Raw genomic sequence first — 20,695 nt, forward strand, 5'->3', positions numbered from 1 at the left:
GCACAATTGGTGGCTGACTAAATACTTTTTCCCCCCACTGTATGTATTCACCCCCTTTGCTATGAAGCCCCTAAATAAGATCTGGTGCAACCAATTACTTTCAGAAGTCACATAATTAGTTAAATAAAGTCCACCTGTGTGCAATCTAAGTGTCACATGATCTGTCACATGATCTCAGTATATATACACCTGTTCTGAAAGGCCCCAGAGTCTGCAACACCACTAAGCAAGGGGCACCACCAAGCAAGCGGCACCATGAAGACCAAGGAGCTCTCCAAACAGGTCAGGGACAAAGTTGTGGAGAAGTACAGATCAGGGTTGGGTTATAAAAAAATATCAGAAACTTTGAACATCCCACGGAGCACCATTAAATCCATTATTTTAAAAAATTGAAAGAATATGGCACCACAACAAACCTGCTAAGAGAGGGCCGCCCACCAAAACTCACAGACCAGGAAAGGAGGGCATTAATCAGAAAGGCAACTAAGAGACCAAAGATAACCCTTAAGGAGCTGCAAAGCTCCACACAGGGAGATTGGAGTACCTGTCCATAGGACCACTTTAAGCCGTACACTCCACAGAGCTGGGCTTTATGGAAGAGTGGCAAGAAAAAAGCCATTGCTTAAAGAAAAAAATAAGCAAACACGTTTGGTGTTCGCCAAAAGCCATGTGGGAGACTCCCCAAATATACGGAAGAAGGTACTCTGGTCAGATGAGACTAAAATTGAGCTTTTTGGCCATCAAGTAAACACTATGTCTGGCGCAAACCCAACACCTCTCATCACCCCGAGAACACCATCCCCACAGTGAAGCATGGTGGTGGCAGCATCATGCTGTGGGGATGTTTTTCATCGGCAGGGACTGGGAAACTGGTCAGAATTGAAGGAATGATGGATGGCGCCAAAAACAGGGAAATTATTGAGGGAAACCTGTTTCAGTCTTCCAGAGATTTGAGACTGGGACGGAGGTTCACCTTCCAGCAGGACAATGACCCTAAACATACTGCGAAAGCAACACTCGAGTTGTTTAAGGGGAAACATTTAAATGTCTTGGAATGGCCTGGTCAAAGCCCAGACCTCAATCCAATTGAGAATCTGTGGTATGACTTAAAGATTGCTGTACACCAGCGGAACCCATCCAACTTGAAGGAGCTTGGAGCAGTTTTGCCTTGAAGAATGGGCAAAAATCCCAGTGGCTAGATGTGCCAAGCTTATAGAGACATACCCCAAGAGACTTGCAGCTGTAATTGCTGCAAAAGGTGGCTCTACAAAGTATTGACTTTGGGGGGGTGAATAGTTGTTTTGAATAGTTGTTTTGCTTCACAAAAAAAAAGTATTTTGCATCTTCAAAGTGGTAGGCATGTTGTGTAAATCAAATGATTTAATTCCAGGTTGTAAGGCAACAAAATAGGAAAAATGGCAAGGGGGGTGAATACTTTCGCAAGCCACTGTTAATTTTAGCCACAGCCAGTCAGTGGTTGTCAGCCTGTAACACAAACGTCATGGCGAATGCAAACTACTCACTTGCAAAATGTTTACGGCAGGACATGAATGGATATGACGCTGGACGGATGTCCACACTCCCTTTCCTCTCTGCCAAACTGATGTTGGTCTAATTGCAGATGTGTATGGTACATTGGTACATTGTGGGAGGCAACCTGTCTATCTAGAGAGACTATCTCAATGGCTTTCTTTCTCAAAGCTAAAACCCAAATCCTTCTCATTTTTATTTTTATTTTTTCTCAATAGCAGTGGGTCAAATAGACTTCAATGACACTAAAGAAATTGCTCTATTGTGATAGTGCTGTGTCGTGCACATTGTCACATTGGGAACAAAAGGTTGTGTATAACACTATCTCTATAATACAATGAAAACAAACTTCCTCATAGGGTCAGTGATAGCGTGACTATAGTGGATCCTACTGGCTTTGACAAAGAAAAGGGCTGAGAGACAATGCCATACCCAGCAGAGGAAGTTGAGCTGTGATTGCACAAAGACAGGCACCACAGCCATGGATCTGCTATCTCCAGAGGCCTGACACCTTGTGATAGTGAAGGAGCTGTATTTATTAAAGGAGGAATTGCTGTAGCGGAGGAGTGGATGGAAAGAGAGAGAGAGAGAGCGGGGGAGGGAGGGGTGGGTTGGTTAATTAAAGCTGTCTGATATGTGAGAGGAGGGCCACCGAGTTAGAAGGCAATGCCCAGGGCCCAGTTTTAAAAAAGTGATCTATCTGGATTTTGCCTATCGGATAGGATTAAATGCATAGAAAAAGAATGAATAGAGCAGACGAATAATTGACTTGAATGGGGATTACCATTCTATTCATTATATTTCTATGCATTTAATCATATCCGATAGGCGAAATCCAGATAAATCACTTTTTGAAAAACTGGGCCCTGGCTATCGCTGATCCAGGAGAGCTATGCGGATATTGGAACTACTCACTCACACAAGAACATATATTATTCACGTGTGCATGCATTCACACACACAGCCTTATCACTGTGTCTTCCTTACTCCTCTGTCTCTGCTTTACTGCTCACAGGGGAGATGGAGCATCACTTGGGACGGAGGATGAAGGAAGGGACAATGAGAGAGGGATGAATAATTGGCAAGAGACCCACAAAGAAAGAGTGGAGGAGACAGGAAAATGGTATGAGAATGAAGATGAGAGGAGAGGACAGGAGATCGGCGGTCAGTCACTCACGGAGGCAGCTGTTGTCTGTGAAGAACTCTGTGAACTTGTCACACTCCTCCTTGCCATTGCCACTGCTGCTACAGTCACAGTAGGGGACAACACTGATCTTAGGAGAGCGCAGGTAGTTGGGCGTCATCACGGTACCTGTTGGGAGGGAGGAGGAAATACAATAAATTACCCAATGCAGCCGTTTTTATATCAATATCAAATCATTTCTGGGTAACAATTAAGTCCCTTACTGTGATAGATGTCCATTAAAATGGACAAAAATAGCTTTTTAGCAAAACAAAAATTCTCAAGCAAGAATTTTGCTAGGACTGTCTGGGAGTAGTCTGAGTTGGGAGGGGAAAACTGAAAACTAGCTGTTATTGGCAGTGAGGTTTGGAACTCTCTTTGTAAAGCCGAAACTCCCGCCCATGCAAACCTGCTGATTAGAAGATCCTATGGAGATTGTATTTCAACCAGCAACTATCAGGAAATAACACTGATCAAATTGTTTCACACATTTACAGCTGTTGTACAATATTATACCAAACACAGGAAAAACTGAATTTTGACAGCACTGGGCCTTTAAAGAAACAGAGTTTTTCTACCATTTTGTTTGCTATCCTCTGTGGCAGAGCCATGGCCTATTGGCATTTTTGGCTGGTCATGAGGTATGGTGAAAGAGGTTCTGCCTCCCACTGCACCAAACTATCAGGTAATGGTGAATCCCTATCATACTGCAACTATTAGCAAAAACTTTCTTCCAGCTCTATTTTCATCCAATTCTCTCATCAACATGTAACACTTAAAACATCATGAAGTATTTCCAAAAGTGACAATATGAAGTATTTCCAAAGGCAGTGGGAAGAATTAGATTTATCCCGCTTTGTAGTAAACTAAATAGCTACAGTCAGTGATTTCTTACTCCGTTAATGCATTGTTCCCCTACTGGCGTCCGTCCAAACAAGCCCTTTTTGTTTTGCGGCAAAATTAATTGGCGTTTTGTTGGTTGCTGTGTGGACTATCTCCTACAGCTGTGCTAGTCAGGAAAATGTGATGGATTGAGCCAGGATGGGTCTCTCAGCACACAGAAGAGAGAAGGGGTAGATAAAGGATGACAAATCTTCTCTTTATCTCTTTCACACCAAAGGAGGCTGCTGAGGGGAAAACGGCTCATAATAATGGCCGGAATGGCGCAAATGGAATGGCATCAAACACCTGGATGTGTTTGTTACCATTCCACTAATTCCGCTCCAGTATTACCACGAGTCCGTTCGCCCCAATTAAGGTGCCAACAACCTCCTGTCTTTCACACACTCATTCTTTCGCTCTACTGCGTTGTCTGCAACTGAGTCTTGGTTTCCTTAGTTTCCTCTGGAACAATTAGTTAATTTCATGAAATGATGTGGAGGGGCAGGATGAAGTGGTGTGATGTTGGGTTGTGCTGTGCTACACTCTTAGAAGAAAAAAAAAACTTTGAAGAACACATTTTGGTTCCAGGTAGAACCCCTTTGGTTCCAGGTAGAACCCCTTTGGTTCCAGGTAGAACCCCTTTGGTTCCATGTAGAACTCCTTTGGTTCCAGGTAGAACCCTTTTGAGTTCCAGGTAGAACCCTTTTGAGTTCCATGTAGGACCCTTTTGAGTTCCATGTAGGACCCTTTCCACAGAGGGTTCTACATGGAACCCAAAAGGGTTCTACATGGAACCAAAAAGGGTTATCCCTAGAACCAAAAAGGGTTATCCTATGGGGACAGCGGAAGAACCCTTTTGGAAACCTTTTTTCTAAGAGTGTAGAGAGAGGATAGGAGGGGGGTGAAGGGACTCTCTGTGACAGATAACTATAACAACAGGAAGGAGAGCCATTCAGGGGACAGTATGAGGATTCAGTGAGAAAATGAAAGACCATAGTGAGACCTATCAATGTGTGTGAGGAAAGGTTGACTAATGGAGACAGGGGAGAGACTCACCGATGAGGCCAGAGTAGGACAGCAGGCAGTCAGCGTAGTTCTCCTTAAGACAGCCAGAGAGGGAGCGTGGCTCAGACTGACAGTTGGCAAAGAAATCAGCCAGACGGGACCTGAAAGACAACAGTGAAACCTCTGAACTATCTTATCTCCCCTATAAGACTAACTGTGACTGTCAAATAGACAAAGCACTGGTACTGATTGGTACGGTTTATAAATACAAGCACACACACAGTACTCATCAATCTGTTCCTGGGCTAGAGGGAGGAGAGGGAGAGCTGTTGATTCCACTCTGTGATACCACTCTCATAGGGTGACGGAGCAGCCAGCAGGTACGCCTGGTCTTATAATCCTTCCCCACAAACAGAGAGGAGCTCTGGATACCACTCTCATGATAGAGCTGGAAAACCTACTACCGCCTAATGTTGAGAAGGGAAAGAGAGTGGGAACAAGAACATTTAGCTAAATGAAGACATATAAAATGGGAGAAAGAGGGAGACAGAAGGAGGGAGATAGAAATAGAGAGAGAGAGAAGAGAAAGAGAGAGTGAGAGAGAGAGAGAGAGCGAGAGAGAGAGAGAGAGAGACAGAGTGAGAGTGGGGAAGAGCGAGAGCAAGAGAGAGAGAGAGAGAGAGAGAGAGAGAGCGAGAGCCTGATAGAGAAAGAATGCACAGCCCTGAGGCTGGAATCCAAATGGACCCAATTTATTTGCACTAATGCCTCCATTTGATCCCAGACAGAGAGCTGTAGCTCTAGAGGTGATGGCAGACGTCACTCATTGAGTCCAGTCCGTACCGCTGCATTTCAATATGGCCTCTATTACTTTCAATGAAACAGATGTCACTTAACCCAAACACATCCACTCCGCCTCCCAGTAATTCTAGCCAGAATACTGCTACATGACAGATAAATGAAACACTTAACGCAGAAAAGATGAGAAAAGCAGAGTGTTTCACTGCTGAACTTGAATACTCTCAGTTATTGTAGGTAGCTTTAGTGTTTGCTTATATGCATTAGTGAATGGTGATGGTTTATTTCTGATGCGATCTCCCAAGATAGTCTCCAGTTATCTTAATAGGTTTGTTTATGGTGTTTTTCACAGCTTTTATGAGGGCCAGGTATGTTTCTCAACACCTCTGAAGGCATGATAGCACCCTCCATGCTGTTTATTTAGACAGCCCTCCACGTTGGTGCCGGGCTAGGACGTGGAATCTGTCTCTAGCACCTCTTCACATTACAGAGGATGCTATCGGGAAGGGTTTGAGAAAATAAACTGTTGTTGACTGGAATGTAGTTTTATCCATACACTGACAATGGTTGGTATGTGTTTTAAATGTGGTGTGAGTCTGACACGTGAGACTGTGTGATTGTTAGATATGTTATATGTTTGATGCCTGTGTACAATCTTGTGTACTGTGACAACTGTTTATCCTGGTGTACCTGCAGATGTAGTTGGTCTTGCAGGAGGTCTGCAGGGAGAGACAGTTGGGCTTCTCCTTGTCCTCATAGGAGCAGACTGGTACAATGGTTTGGCGCCGGCGCTCAGAGCAGGCTGACTGGTCGCCGGCTGGACAGGAACAGAACAGCATGCCGTAGCTGTGCTTGGGCGGCACCTTGTCGAAGAACTGTCGCAGGGCCTTGTGGCACTTACGCTTGTTGCAGACCTCTGCAGTGGAGACACGGCTGGTGCAGGGGCTGATGTAGGCCGAGCGGTACTTCTTACACGTGTCGTTCAGGTTGCAGGCCTTGGCTGCGTTCAGACAGTTGTTCCCCCTCATCACCGCGGGCTCGCCTGTCACAAAAAGGACAACAGGGTTAGTTCATTTTCCATAATCTCTGGATTGGTAATCTCTTTTGATAATACTGTCTATAATATGACTATAATATGAACAGGAGTGCTAGGGAGAGTTAAGCATCACGTGACTAAACTTACACTGGAGTGGATGGAAAAAAAGAAGCAATGTACAGTAAATAATTTAGGAACCTTGACAACTGCATAATGATCTCTTCCTGGCCACTGCTGATTGAAAGCAAGGAGCCCATTTACTGCTAACCCTGTTTCTAGCCCTAAATCAAACAGTGCCCCTCCTCTCCGCAGCCCTTAAAGCAAAACAAATATGCAGCTCTCCCGAACTTCAGAGTCATCAAAGCATCCGGCACCACGGCCTGCTCATCTGTCAGGTCTCGCTAATTGCCAGCTTTCTTACAGATGCCCCATTAATTACCATTTCGAGATACTTTTTTTGAAAATGGAGCAACAACAGCATTTTTCTTTAATGAGCGCCAATTAAAAATAGGAGCGGTTGGTTGGTGGAAGTCGGCTTGGGATGAGCAGTGCGTGTCGCACTCCGAAAGAAAATAGTCTTAATAAGATTTAACACGTCTCTTGATTAGGACAGTGGATGGTCCAGTGGTTTGTCCATGGTAACAGAGGTGGTGTTATCCTAAATTAAGAGACAGGCTTTACACTCTGCTCCTAGGGGTTGTCACACCTCTGCTCCTAGGGGTTGTCACAACTCTGCTCCTAGGGAGTGTCACACTCATGTCATCGAGGACCACAGTGTCTGCTAGTTTTCAGGCTTGTATGTGCTTGCCACCAGCAGCAACACCCATAAACCAAGAGGGAATAAGATTCTCGGACACTTTGATTTCATTTGATAACCTTAGCTCCAGGAAAGCTAGAAAACTGGTAGACACTAAAGCCTGTGAAGACTAGAGTAGAATATCCCTGCCACACACCCGCTCCTCAGTCAAGACACTAACAGACTGTTTCTGGCGCTGTAGACAGGAAGTGTCTTCTCTAAAGGTCGTAGATGTGCAGTCAGGGTTCCCGCTGGTCCCTGCGGCCAATCGCAGATGACTGGCCGGGCCGGTCTGTCAGCCGGGGCTCACGGTGACCTTTCACTGAGATCTGAAAGTTCTCCTTCACTCTGTCTGTCTGTGCTGCTCTGCTCTACTCTGCTCAATGACCAGACACATGAACTCTGTCTGGAGTACTCTACAGCTGCCTCTCCTGTCATCTGCTGGCCCTGAAGTCTGTCTGTCTGTCAGTCAGTCAAAGTCTGTCAGTCAATCTGTCTGTCTGTCACTGGCCAACACAGCTCAACCCAGTCACCACCCAAATGAGGACAGCCCTGACCAGACCTTCACCCCCTCCTGTGTCCCCAAAAGGGCATTTCCCCTCAGGGTCCAATGGTAAAAGCCAGAGCTCTGGGACAAGAGGTCTGTATCTGTGTCAACAGGTTCAATGTTTGTCTATGTGAGCATGTGAGTATGTATACTGTATTAGTATGTATTGACATGTGCATCTGTGCGTGCGTGTGTCTGTGTGTGTGTGTCGCATTTGTGGAATGGTGTGTATGTGCGTATGTGGGTGTCATGTGCCATGCAGCTGTCCAGTCACCCAGCCGTCTGTCTCCTCCCTCCCACAGAGGTAGACGGTGTCAGAACCCTCTCTTCATCCTGCCCCCAGTGTCAGAGAACACATCTGCTGAACCCCGACTGTCCTGCTGGCAGATGGCACTGTCTCTCAAGCAAACACGCACACTCAATACACACACCCTAAAAATCCTCACACCCTAAAAATCCTCTATCCAGCTAAAAGTATGTGCCTCATGCAGCCTTTCCTGCACATACTCTCCTTCCCTCCCTCTTGTTGTCTCTCCCTTCCACTCCGTTCCCCCTTCACAGGCCCACACACGGCTGGGGACATCTGGTATCTTCATAGGGAGCTGGAGCACCCCAGCAGCTCGTTTCCAATACAGCCTCAAATTGATTATCATGTCGCCTGTTACCTCCAACCCCCTCCCTAATTACAATTACCATGGGACTTTAGATCAAGTAATGACCTCTCCCTCCTCCTCCAATACACAGGACAAGAAAACAAGGCAGAATATTTAGGGGATGATCCCTCCGGAGAGATTGTTATGGATAATGGACGTGCCAAAAAATCTTTGTCATCTTTAATTGTCTTTTTATGACCGTTAGCCACAGGAATAACAGAGTAAATGTGATGACTCACTCTACACATCAACATGAGCGTATTCTGCCAAGATTGGTGTAACTCTCTGACGCCAACCAGTTAAACAGTGTGAAATGTCCTATCATTAAAATCTCTCATTTATTTATCTCACCTTATATCCACATCTGCATTGAAGAGGGAGGACTGACTAAATGGTAAGCAGTAGGTGGGGTTAATCACAAATCCACAAGGAGCCTTAATCTACACTCTTAGAAAAAAAGGTGCTATCTAGAACCTAAAAGGTTATTCGGCTGTCCCCATAGGAGAACCCTTTGAATAACACTTTTTGGTTCCAGGTAGAACCCTTTTGGGTTCCATGTAGAACCCTTTCCACAGAGGGTTCTACATGGAACCCAAAAAGGTTATTGACAAAGAAAATGAGAGCCTCACACTCTATGAGCTCAGATGCAATAATATAATAACCTAATAACCAACGTTTCGACAGACAAGCTGTCTTCATCAGGGTATAATGCCAAACACTACGGGTCACTAGTTTATATAGTGTCAAAGGACACACACAGGTGTTTGTAATCATGGCCGGGTGTGGCCTGATATCATTGGTTAATTCACAGATAAACAGAGCATACAAAAAACATGAATGGATAGCATACGATCATAGATACAATTTGGCTACATAGGCCTACAAACATTTACAATAAATAGCAAAATCACAATAAAAACAGTTTGCCCTACAGCCAATTCTGTCTAATCAAAAGAATTTGCAAAAAACTATCAGATTAAAGACAGAAATATGGCTGAGACGCAAAGAAAATTAAAGGAGAGGGAGTACAAAAATGGTCAGATTAATACTGCCATTGAGAAAATTCAAAACAAATCGAGACATGATCTCTTTCAACAACAGTCTCGCAAAAAAAAGCATTCTTGCATTCTAACTACACGCTATTCAAAGTGCTCTGAACAAATTAAGGGAATAATTCACAAACATTGACACATTCTAAGATCCGATGACAGTATTGGTAATCTGTTTTCGGACCCTCCCTTGGTCGTATTCTCGTGGGGCAGAAATCTCAGCGATCAATTGGTAAACTCTGATTTACGACCCCAAAATATCCCTGCACAACGTCTATTTGCGCCTCTACCTGTAAGGGTTGGTGTGAGGTGTGACCCAGGTGCGGTGCAGGATATACAGTAGGCAGTAGGCAGAGATGGTGAAACAAGGATCTTTACTGGTTGTCCCAAAGCCAGAATACAAAATAACGGACTTATCACGATAAAAGAAAGGCGGAGCAAATAAGTCTCCAAAAACCGTCTGACAGCAAAAATACGAAATACTACCTACGACTGATACAAATAACGAAACAGGGAGAATACTTCTCAAGTACCTGTACATAGGTCTCTGATCAGACACTGAGTAGTCCTTCTGGACATAGATAAACTAACTGAGAAAACTGAGCAAGGGAACACAGGGAAGTGAGGGCATAAATACACAGGTGAACAGGTAGACACAGGTGATTAGTCCAGATTGTGAATGAGGAGGTGCCTAAGGTTGTCGGAGGATGACATCTAGTGGGTCGCTACGGAACTGCGACCCCCTCCTGTAATAGTGCCCCCTGACGTTGTTATCAGCCCTGGGTCCAGAATGTCCCTCCTGGGCACCCAGGACCGCTCCTCCGGCCCATAACCCTCCCAGTCCACCAGAAATTGGAGACCCCTCTCCACCAGCCGGCAGTCCAGGATCCGGTCCACAGTAAAAGCCGGCTGCCCTCCGACGAGGCGCAGCGGGGGAACAGGACGAGGAGGGGGAGCCAGGGGACAGGTGGCGACGGGCTTGAGGAGGGACACATGGAATGTAGGATGCACCCACATGGTGGGGGGAAGTTGCAGGCGGTAGGCCACTGGGTTGACTTGCCGGACCACTCTGAATGGCCCGACGAACTGGGGGACAGCTTCCTGGACTACACGCGGAGGGGAAGATCCCACGTGGAGAGCCACACCCTCTGTCCTGGGCAAAAAAACGGGGCCGGGCTACGCCTGCGGAAGGGGAATGAAGTGGGCAGCCTTCGAGAACCGGTCCACAATGACCAGGATGACTGTGTATCCATCAGAGAGGGGTAGGACGGAAATTAAATCCTGCGAGATGTGGGACCAGGGTCACTTGGGGATAGGCAGGGGTCGGAGCAGCCCTGCCGCGGGCTTACGTGAGCTCTTCGTGCGTGCGCACCCCGGGCAAGCAGCCACGAAGGACCGCGTATCCCCCTCAGCAGATGGCCACCAGAACCTCCTACGCAGGAACTCCAACATCCTGGCGCCCTCCAGATGGCTGGTGAGGTCGGACACGTGCGCCCACTGAAGCAGTCGCGAGCGCACCACCTTGGGTACGTACATCCTCTCCGATGGACCTCCGCCCGGATCGGGCTCCCACCGTAGCGCTGCTCTGACCAGCCTATCGATTCCCTACGAAACTGGAGCAGCAATCAGGGCGTTGGGGACAATGGGGTCGTCCCTCTCCACCAGGATGGTATGAGATGGTGAATCGGAACCTGGTGAAGAACAACGACCACCTGGAATGGCGCGAGTGGAGCCTCTTGGCCCCCTGAATGTAGGCTAAGTTCTTATGGTCCGTCCATACGTCGAATGCAGCCCCCTCTAGCCAATGCCTCCACTCCCCCAGGGCGAGCTTGACCGCTAGCAACTCACGGTTCCCCACGTCGTAATTCCACTCCGCCGGGGACAGCCGACGGGAGAAAAACGAGCAGGGGTGAGTCTTACCGTCTATGAGGAACCGCTGACACAGGATTGCTCCCACCGCAACGTCTGAAGCATCCACCTCCCCAATGAACGGCAGGGATGGATCAGGATGCCCTAGGACCAGGGCCGATGTAAAGCGCAGTTTAAGCGCATCAAATGCGTTCCCCGCTTCCTGGGTCCAGGCGAAGGAGCGCACGCTTGTCTGGGTGAAGGCTGTCAGGGGAGCGGCTAGGGAGCTAAAATTGCCAATAAATCGGCTATAAAAATTAGCCAACCCTAAAAACTGCTGTAGTTGCTTGAGGGATGAGGGCTGGGGCCAATCCAGTACCGCGCTGAACTTGGCTGGGTCCATCCGTAGGTCCCCTTGGGTGACAATGAACCCCACGAAGGAGACTGTCTCTGTGTGGAACATGCACTTCTCCGCCTTGATGTAGCTGGTGACGGAGAAGGCATTGGAGGACCTGCTGAACGTGCTGCTGGTGTTCACTCATGTCCTTTGAAAATATTAGGATGTCATCCAAATACACGAAGACGCTGTAGTCGAGGAGGTCCCGGAGCACATCATTGATTGAACACCTTGCGTAGCTCCCGGGTGAGTCGGAGCACGCAGAGTTTGGCTCTCCCACTCCGCGGTAGCCCAGGAAAGGACCCGACCCATCAACAGAGTGATTATGTAAGCCACCCGGCCCTGCTCAGTCGGGAAGGAGGAGGGTTGTAGGCTGAATACCAGGGAACACTGGGTGAGGAATTCCCTGCAGCCTTCTGGACGTCCGTCATACCTCTCCGGAGGTGGTAGGCAGGGTTCCTACGATGTCGCAGGCGAGACTGGAGACGCCAATGCCGCGGCTTCCGCTCCGCTGGCTGCCGGGGCTGGTCGGGTGTCCACCCAGCTCTGCACGGCAATCGTCAGCTGGCAGAGATTCTCGATGCTCTGCTGCAGGCTGCGGTCCCTGTGTTGCCAATGCGCTCCGATACTGTGCGGCCTCCGCTGGGTCCATATTGGCTCAGTGTTCTGTAAGGGTTGGTGTGAGGTGTGACCGAGGTGCGGTGCAGGATATACAGTAGGCAGTAGGCAGAGATGGTGAAACAAGGATCTTTACTGGTGGTCCCGAAGCCAGAATACAAAATAACGGACTTCACGATAAATGAAAGGCAGAGCAAATAAGTCTCCAAAAACCGTCTGACAGCAAAAATACGAAATACTACCTACGACTGAAACAAATAATGAAACAGGGAGAACATTTCTATCTGGTGCACCATTCTATCTGCATTTCTATGCTCTGTTTATCTGTGAATTAACCAATGATATCAGGCCACACCCGGCCATGATTACAGACACCTGTGTGTGTCCTTTGACACTATATAAACTAGTGACCCGTAGTGTTTGGCATTATACCCTGATGAAGACAGCTTGTCTGTCGAAACGTTGGTTATTAGGTTATTACATTATTGCATCTGAGCTCCTAGAGTGTGAGGCTCTCCTTTTCTTTATCAAGTGGTCTACTCCGTTAGCCAGCACCTCGCCTAAATAGGTGTGCGTTTCTTTCACCTCCAACCCCAAAGGGTTCTACCTGGAACCAAAAAGGGTTATTTTATGGGGACAGCCGAAGAACCCTTTTGGATCCCGTTTTTCTACGTGTAGCTTGCCAGGTTTGGCAGACTGTGAGTCCCATCCCTCTAACGCCTTTATGTATCCTGGCTGGGACATTAGCAATCAGTGGAGGTTATGGAGGGACTTGATTAAACCAAGGCTTCAACCTACGTACAGTATACTGTAATTACACCTTCCATATGGATAGTATACCTTTTCACCTGTACAGCCTTGACCTCCCTGCATATAACCTACATCTCAGTGGGCGTGCCAGCCCTGATGCGGGTGACTGGCAATATAACCTGAGGGTAAATAATCAGCTGATTGATAGATAATGATGCGCCTGAACAGAAGGAGCCATTAAAAAACAAATTCCCACACAAATCCTGTATGCGTCCCCATCTGCTAGCTTTGGGGAGCAGTTTGCTGTACAGACACAGGGGCTCAAGGTGAATTAATATCACGTTGGGGGGAGCGCTACAGTCACAGATAGCGCTGAATCACCCGAGCTTAGAGGGCATGCAGAAAGTTATCAAATACACAGTTTTGTAGATGTTATCGTATGTGCAGCAAAATGCTTGTGTTTCTAGCTCCAACAGTGCAGTAATAATACCTAGCAATACAAAACAATACATACATAATCCAAAAAGTAAAAATAAATAAATTAAGAAATATCAGAATAAGCAATGTCTGAGTCAGTCCCGAATATATACAGTATACACACTGAGTTTACAAACATTAAGAACACCTTCCTAATATTGAGTTGCACCCTGCTCTGTTGCCCTCAGAACAGCCTCAATTCATCGGGGCATGGACTCTTTGGGTGTTGGACCATTCTTGATACACATGGGAAACTGTTGAGTGTGAAAAACCCAGCAGCATTGCAGTTCTTGACATACTCAAATGGTGCGCCTGCCATACCCCCGTTCAAAGACACTTACATTTTTTGTCTTGCCCATTCACCCTCTGAATGGCACACATACACAATCCATGTCTCAATTGTCTCAAAATCCTTCTTTAACCTGTCTCATCTACAGTGATTGAAGTGAATTTAACAAGTGACATCAATAAGGGATCATGGCTTTCACCTGGATTTACCTGGTCAGTCTATGTCATGGAAAGTTTTGTATAATGTTTTGTATACTCAGTGTATATAGACAGTATGGACAGTATATGAATAGAAAAGGTGTGTACAGCAGTAGTTATATAGGATTGTCCTTGACTAGAATACAGTATATACATATAAAGTGGGTAAAATAGTATAATAATAACATGCCATTTAGCAGACGCTTTTATCCAAAGTGACTTACAGTCATGTGCGCATACATTTTTACGTATGGGTGGTCTCGGGGATCGAACCCACTACCCTGGCATTACAAGCGCCATGCTCTACCAATTGAGCTACAGTTAAAGTGTTAAAGTGACCAGTGTTCAATGACTATGTACGTAGGGCAGTAGTCTCTAAGCTAAAGGGTACACGCTGATGAGATGGTATTATTGGATGCAAGAAGTAAACAGGGTTTTTCAGGTGCTTGATCGAGTATCAACTGAGTGGTTCTAGTCCATTGTGGGCAGGCAGTGAATGACGAAGGAGGACAATGGGGAATGTTGTTGAGCTAGTGAAGCATATGATGGGATGTTTTGAGTGTCCATAGCAAGGAGTCAACTGAGATTGTAGGGGTTAGTGTCTGGGTAATTCATTAGTCATTCTGATGAGTATTGACATTGCCGCAGTATGAGTCCATGAACCTAATGTCATGGGGCTGAGTCAGTGATGAAAGGTCTGAATGGAGTTTCCTGGAGGTCTGATGAATTATAAGGGGTTTTGCTGTATGAAAGAGAGTATGATGTCTGTGGCATCGCTGTGATGGATTTTAATGGGTTGTACACTGCTGTGATAATTTGCAGTGAGTCATGTGCATACTGGTAGTCACTCAAATAAGTGTGAAGATGTGTGATGAACTTCTAAATGGGTGTGAGGAGACGTCAGCGATGATGATTTGTGATCGGCTTCATCAATGTTGCGGTTCATGGCGCAGTATTCAATGCAGTGGTAATTATAAAGCGTCTACTCAGTCTCCTCTTGATTATCATTGCTTTGAGTTACTCTATTCACCACTTTAATGGTCTCCAAATGAAAGTGCCTGACAAGCAGAAATGAATGAGAGGAGGAGTGGGACGGTAGAGAGGAAGCCCCCAGATTTACTCATCTATTTCTTTCCTTTTATTAAGCTCCCTGTTTCTCCTGAATATGTCCCAGTGCAATAAACCCACATGGCAGGGCAGCAAATATGATAACTCTCTCTCTCTCTCTCTCTCTCTCTCTCTCTCTCTCTCTCTCTCTCTCTCTCTCTCTCTCTCTCTCTCTCTCTCTCCCTCTCTCTCTCTCTCTCTCTCTCCCCCTCTCTCTCTCTCTCCCTCTCTCTCTCTTTCCCTATTTCTCTCTCTCTCTCTCCCTCCCTCTCTCTCTCTCTCCCCCCCTCTCTCTCCCCCCTCTCTCTCGCTCTCACACTCTCACTCACTCTCTCGCCACCCTCTTTCACCTCTCTCTTGCTCCTTCCCTCTTCCTCTCCACTATCCTTCTTTCAAGTTGGATCTTTCCCCTCCCTCTTACCTTCTGTCCTCCCTGATCCCCAGTGGGAGTGGGGTCCTCATTGCGAGGACAGACGCTGTTCCTCTCGGATATTGCATTACCATTCATTTCTACTGTGGCTTGTTTCATGACCAATCAGGCAGTGTGGAGATCAGGCAGTAAAGAGAACCTCCTCTGGGAGTGGGCCACAAGGAAACAGCAGGCTAAGAGGGGCCTTTAATAAGGTCTACAAATACTACCCCCCTTTCCCCTTTCTCCCTACAGCCTTCCAGCATGCCAGCCCACTCCTTATGAGAAACCATCAGCCACCGCACAGAGATAGATGAGGATATATCAACAACAAAATCCTGCTTATTTCTCGCTGCATACAAGCCTCTACTACATAAACTCATAATGTAGGCTGTGAATGTACTGCATTCAACACCACACCTCCAGGCCTTTCATAATGATTTACAATAGCGGTACCAAAGTGCTAAAGAATTTGTTACACTGCGGCAAGACCAGGGAATGTTATGTTGGACGATAATTAGTCCTACTGGTGCCCTTTCAGACGGTGAATTGTGGGTGGTTGTCTGTAGGAAAGTGTGAAAGGGCTTTGAGAATAGATCTGTCTGAATCTGATATGATTTTCTTGAGGCTACTAGCATAGCTATAATCATCATGATAATATAACGTACCAAGGTTTTTCATATCAGTAAGACGTTTTATAGATGTAAACTAGGACAGGTGTATCATTCCTTGAAATGTGTTCCTATATTTTTTTCATCATGTGAAAATACAGTAACTTTGACATTGTCCTCGGAAAGTTTGTTTCAATATATATATATATATTTTGTAAGATGAAAGACATGGAGCACTTCTGTTACGATATGGTCTGACGGTACTGAAATCAATCTCAGAACCACCTTTCAGAATCAATAAAGGAATGGCAGTGTGTAGCTACTGTAATGTAATGACAATAGGATATCTGTCCCGTCATGTTTGGATCATACGTCCATAAGGATTATTGTAGCTCAGAGTTGACAGCCATGTGAAACGGCTCAGTTTAGGCCCTAGTTTGATACAGTCACATGACAGCGCCTCGTCTGCATCGGCCAAGTGGCAATCGTCACTTTGAGCCCCCATTACTTTTGGAAGGGGACTCGAGGTCACATCATACACTAAAGAACAGTTCAGACAGCCAGGATTATAACACAGATCAGCTAAGATTTACATAGTGTTGAATAAATTGCATGTTGGGATGTGACACAACAATAATGTGTTATAGTACTTATTGGGTTGGCAGTTCCTGTATTTTCAGTCAACACAGACTGTATGTCAAAGTTGAAATAATGCAAGAACAGCTTATTCAAATGATATTCAAATGCCTTTTCAAGTATAAAGAATAATATGATATGAATTGGAGATAAGCTCAATGTAAATAATTATTCAAAGGAATCATGTAGCCATGTTGGGGACACAATCTACATGGATGGATGATCAATAAATAAAACAAACATCTACATTACCTGTGGACCCTTGTTGTCTCTGGCTGAGTTTATTGATCTAAATTGTTGGATTGTTGGGCTCGGTATACAGTAACTTTTCATTGCAAAACAATGGGTTTGGAAAATAACAGCCCAGCTGTCACGTTCGTTCATAGATGGGACGGACCAAGGCGCAGCGTGATATGCATACATGTTTATTTAAACTTAATAAACACTTGACAAAACAATAAACGAAACGTGACGTCGGAAGGCTATACACACAAGCCAAACCCGACCCCAATCAGACAGCTGCCTCTGATTGGGAACCACACCCGGCCAAACATAGAAATACAAACATAGAATCAACACACACATGATATTCACACCCTGACCAAACTAACTAGAGTTCTATAGGTCAGGGCGTGACAGTACCCCCCCCCCCCCAAAGGTGCGGACTCCGGCCGCACAAACCTGACTTAACAGGGGAGGGTCCGGGTGGGCTTCCAGCCTCGGTGGCGGCTCCGGCTCCGGGCTTGCCGTCTCCTCCCTTACTGACTCCGCGTTGCACCCCTGGACCGGTCTGGACCTCAACACGGAGCTTCCCCTCTCAGTCCTCCCACGATGCACTGATCCCTGTCTGGACCCTGGTGTGAGAGACTCCGAACCTAGAGAGGGGCTAACGTCTGGACCCGGAGTGGAGCCGCTGACCGGAGCTGCACCGGATCCCGGTGGAGCGGACTGCTCTGGCTCCGGAGTGGAGCTGCTGACCGGAGCTGGACTGGGCACCGGTGGAGCGGACCGCTCCAGCTCCGGAGTGGAGCAACCGACCGGAGCTGGATCAGGCACCGGTGGAGCGGACTGCTCTGGCTCCGGAGTGGAACCGTTGACCGGAGCTGGACTTGGCACCGGTGGAGCGGACTGCTCTGGCTCCGGAGTGGAACCGTTGACCGGAGCTGGACTTGGCACCGGTGGAGCGGACTGCTCTGGCTCCGGAGTGGAACCGTTGACCGGTGCTGGACCAGGCACCGGTGGAACGGGCACGGGCCGTGCCGGACTAGAAACACGCACCACAGGTCTGGTGCGAGGAGCAGGAACGGGCCGGACCGGACTGGGAACACGCACCACTGGTCTGGTGCGAGGAGCAGGAACGGGCCGGGCCGGACTGGGAACACGCACCACTGGCTTGGTGCGGGGAGCAGGTACGGGGCGTACCGGGCTGGCGACACGCACCACTGGCTTGGTGCGAGGAGCAGGAACGGGCCGGGCCGGACTGGGAACACGCACCACTGGCTTGGTGCGGGAAGCAGGTACGGGGCGTACCGGACTGGGAACCGGTGCTTGAGGTCTACGACTGTCTCCGTCCTTTACACTCCGCGCCCCGTCCTCCTCCAGTGAGGACTCCTCTTTGAGCCCCCACGAGTGCAGTGGTTGGGGCTCCTCTCTGTCGCTACCCGACCACCCTTTTAGCCCCCCCAAAACATTTCTTGGGGCTGTCTCTCCTTCTCCACCCTGATCCCTTTCAGGGCCTCCATCTGCTTGGCCAGATCCTCTCTTATTTCCCTCCAAGTCCATACTCTATGCTCCTCCTGGGCACGCTGCTTGGTCCATTGGTGGTGGGATCTTCTGTCACGTTCGTTCATAGACGGGACGGACCAAGGCGCAGCGTGATATGCATACATGTTTATTTAAACTTAATAAACACTCGACAAAACAATAAACGAAACGTGACGTCGGAAGGCTATACACACAAGCCAAACTCACCGAGCACAAAACAAGATCCCACAACACAGGCAGGAAAACTGGCTGCCTAAGTATGATCCCCAATCAGAGACAACGAGCGACAGCTGCCTCTGATTGGGAACCACACCCGGCCAAACATAGAAATACAAACAGAATCAACACACACATGATATTCACACCCTGACCAAACTAACTAGAGTTCTATAGGTCAGGGCGTGACACCAGCTCTCTCACCATGCATTAATTTGCTTATTTGCAATGAGCACATCCATCACATTTGTTTGACAGTGTCCAAATATCGGATGAAAGACAGCCCAAAGGTTCTCCTCTGGGACAGCGTCATAAAAGTAGTGACATTTGGAGACTTTTAGCTGCACAACAAACAAACTTTCCCAACTGTCACCACTATAATTGGCTATGGTGATGCAGCATCAGGCTGGAGCAGTATTCACAAAGCATTGTGGACTGGAGCCTGTGATTGATGATGTTTATTTTCTAAACTGTGTCTTCAATACTTTAAGTGCATATGACCCAGTTCTTTGGGCGATATGTTTTTAATTTAACATCCAGCGTGCCAAAGTCTGCCCTGAAGATGGATAGTCCCTACTCTCAGCTCCTGGCAGGTGGAGCTGAAAAATGTGTATGGGAAAAAAAACAGTTAGGTTTGGCAGGGATATGGAGAGAGGAGATAGAAGGTTTCTAGAAGAATCCATATAAGGAGAACTGAGTGCTACACTGACTCCATCAAGACTGCTGACAAAGGAGGATAAGAGAGAGGGATGAGGAAGAACAAAGACAGGGAGAGAGAAAGGAAGAGGGGGAGAGAAAGGGAGAGGGGGAGAGAAAGGGAGAGGGGGAGAGAAAGGGAGAGGGAGAGAGAAAGGGAGAGGGGGAGAGAAAGGGAGAGGGTGAGAGAAAGGGAGAGGGGGAGAGAAAGGGAGAGGGGGAGAGAAAGAGAGAGGGGGAGAGAAAGGGAGAGGGAGAGAGAAAGGGAGAGGGGGAGAGAAAGGGAGAGGGGAAGAGAAAGGGAGAGGGAGAGAGGAAGGGAGAGGGGGAGAGAAAGGGAGAGGAGGAGAGAAAGGGAGAGGAGGAGAGAAAGGGAGAGGGGGAGAGAAAGGGAGAGGGGGAGAGAAAGGGAGAGGGGGAGAGAAAGGGAGAGGAGGAGAGAAGGGGAGAGGAGGAGAGAAAGGGAGAGGGGGCGAAAAAGGGAGAGGGGGAGAGAAAGGGAGAGGGAGAGAGAGGGAGAGGGGGAGAGGGGGAGAGAAAGGGAGAGGGAGAGAGAAAGGGAGAGGGGGAGAGAAAGGGAGAGGTGGAGAGAAAGGGAGAGGGGGAGAGAAAGGGAGAGGGGGAGAGAAAGGGAGAGGGCGAGAGAAAGGGAGGGGGGAGAGAAAGGGAGAGGGGGAGGGAAAGGGAGAGGGGGAGAGAAAGGGAGAGGGGGAGAGAAAGGGAGAGGGGGAGAGAAAGAGAGAGGGGGAGAGAAAGGGAGAGGGAGAGAGAAAGGGAGAGGGGGGAGAGAAAGGGAGAGGGGAAGAGAAAGGGAGAGGGGGAGAGAAAGGGAGAGGGAGAGAGAAAGGGAGGGGGGAGAGAAAGGGAGAGGGGGGAGGGAAAGGGAGAGGGGGAGAGAAAGGGAGACGGGGAGAGAAAGGGAGAGGGGGAGAGAAAGGGAGAGGGAGAGAGAAAGGGAGAGGGGAGAAAAAAGGAGTGCGTATGAGAGAGAAGCAGGAAGCTAAGCAGACATGATGGCAGCGCAGGGCATCCGGATGAGGCTGTTTGAGGCCATTACCCATGTAAGGCTTCTGAGAGAGGAGAGAGTGGATCCCCCGACAGAGCAGATATGGGGATAGGAGAGCTAATTGCAGGAGATATTTGATCCCCCGTGAATCTGTGCCGCTGTACTCTCGACAGCCAGACAGTCTCAGAGCACGGA

The 20,695-nt window shown here is 47.7% G+C and overlaps 1 protein-coding gene across 2 annotated transcripts in view; it reads right to left on the reverse strand.

Annotated features, from left to right (window-relative positions):
- LOC121553395 (GDNF family receptor alpha-1) overlaps nucleotides 1–20,695 on the reverse strand; it is a 91,629-nt gene that overhangs the window by 20,073 nt on the left and 50,861 nt on the right. For both annotated transcript variants that reach the window (XM_041866464.2, XM_041866465.2), the window contains 3 exons: nucleotides 6,089–6,440; nucleotides 4,652–4,761; nucleotides 2,708–2,842 (listed from right to left, as the gene is read on the reverse strand). In XM_041866464.2, coding sequence (XP_041722398.2) covers nucleotides 2,708–2,842; nucleotides 4,652–4,761; nucleotides 6,089–6,440 — 597 coding nt within the window. The remainder of the gene's footprint in view (nucleotides 1–2,707; nucleotides 2,843–4,651; nucleotides 4,762–6,088; nucleotides 6,441–20,695) is intronic.

This window comes from Coregonus clupeaformis, unplaced genomic scaffold (assembly GCF_020615455.1).
Source record: "Coregonus clupeaformis isolate EN_2021a unplaced genomic scaffold, ASM2061545v1 scaf0072, whole genome shotgun sequence".
NCBI lineage: Eukaryota > Metazoa > Chordata > Actinopteri > Salmoniformes > Salmonidae > Coregonus > Coregonus clupeaformis.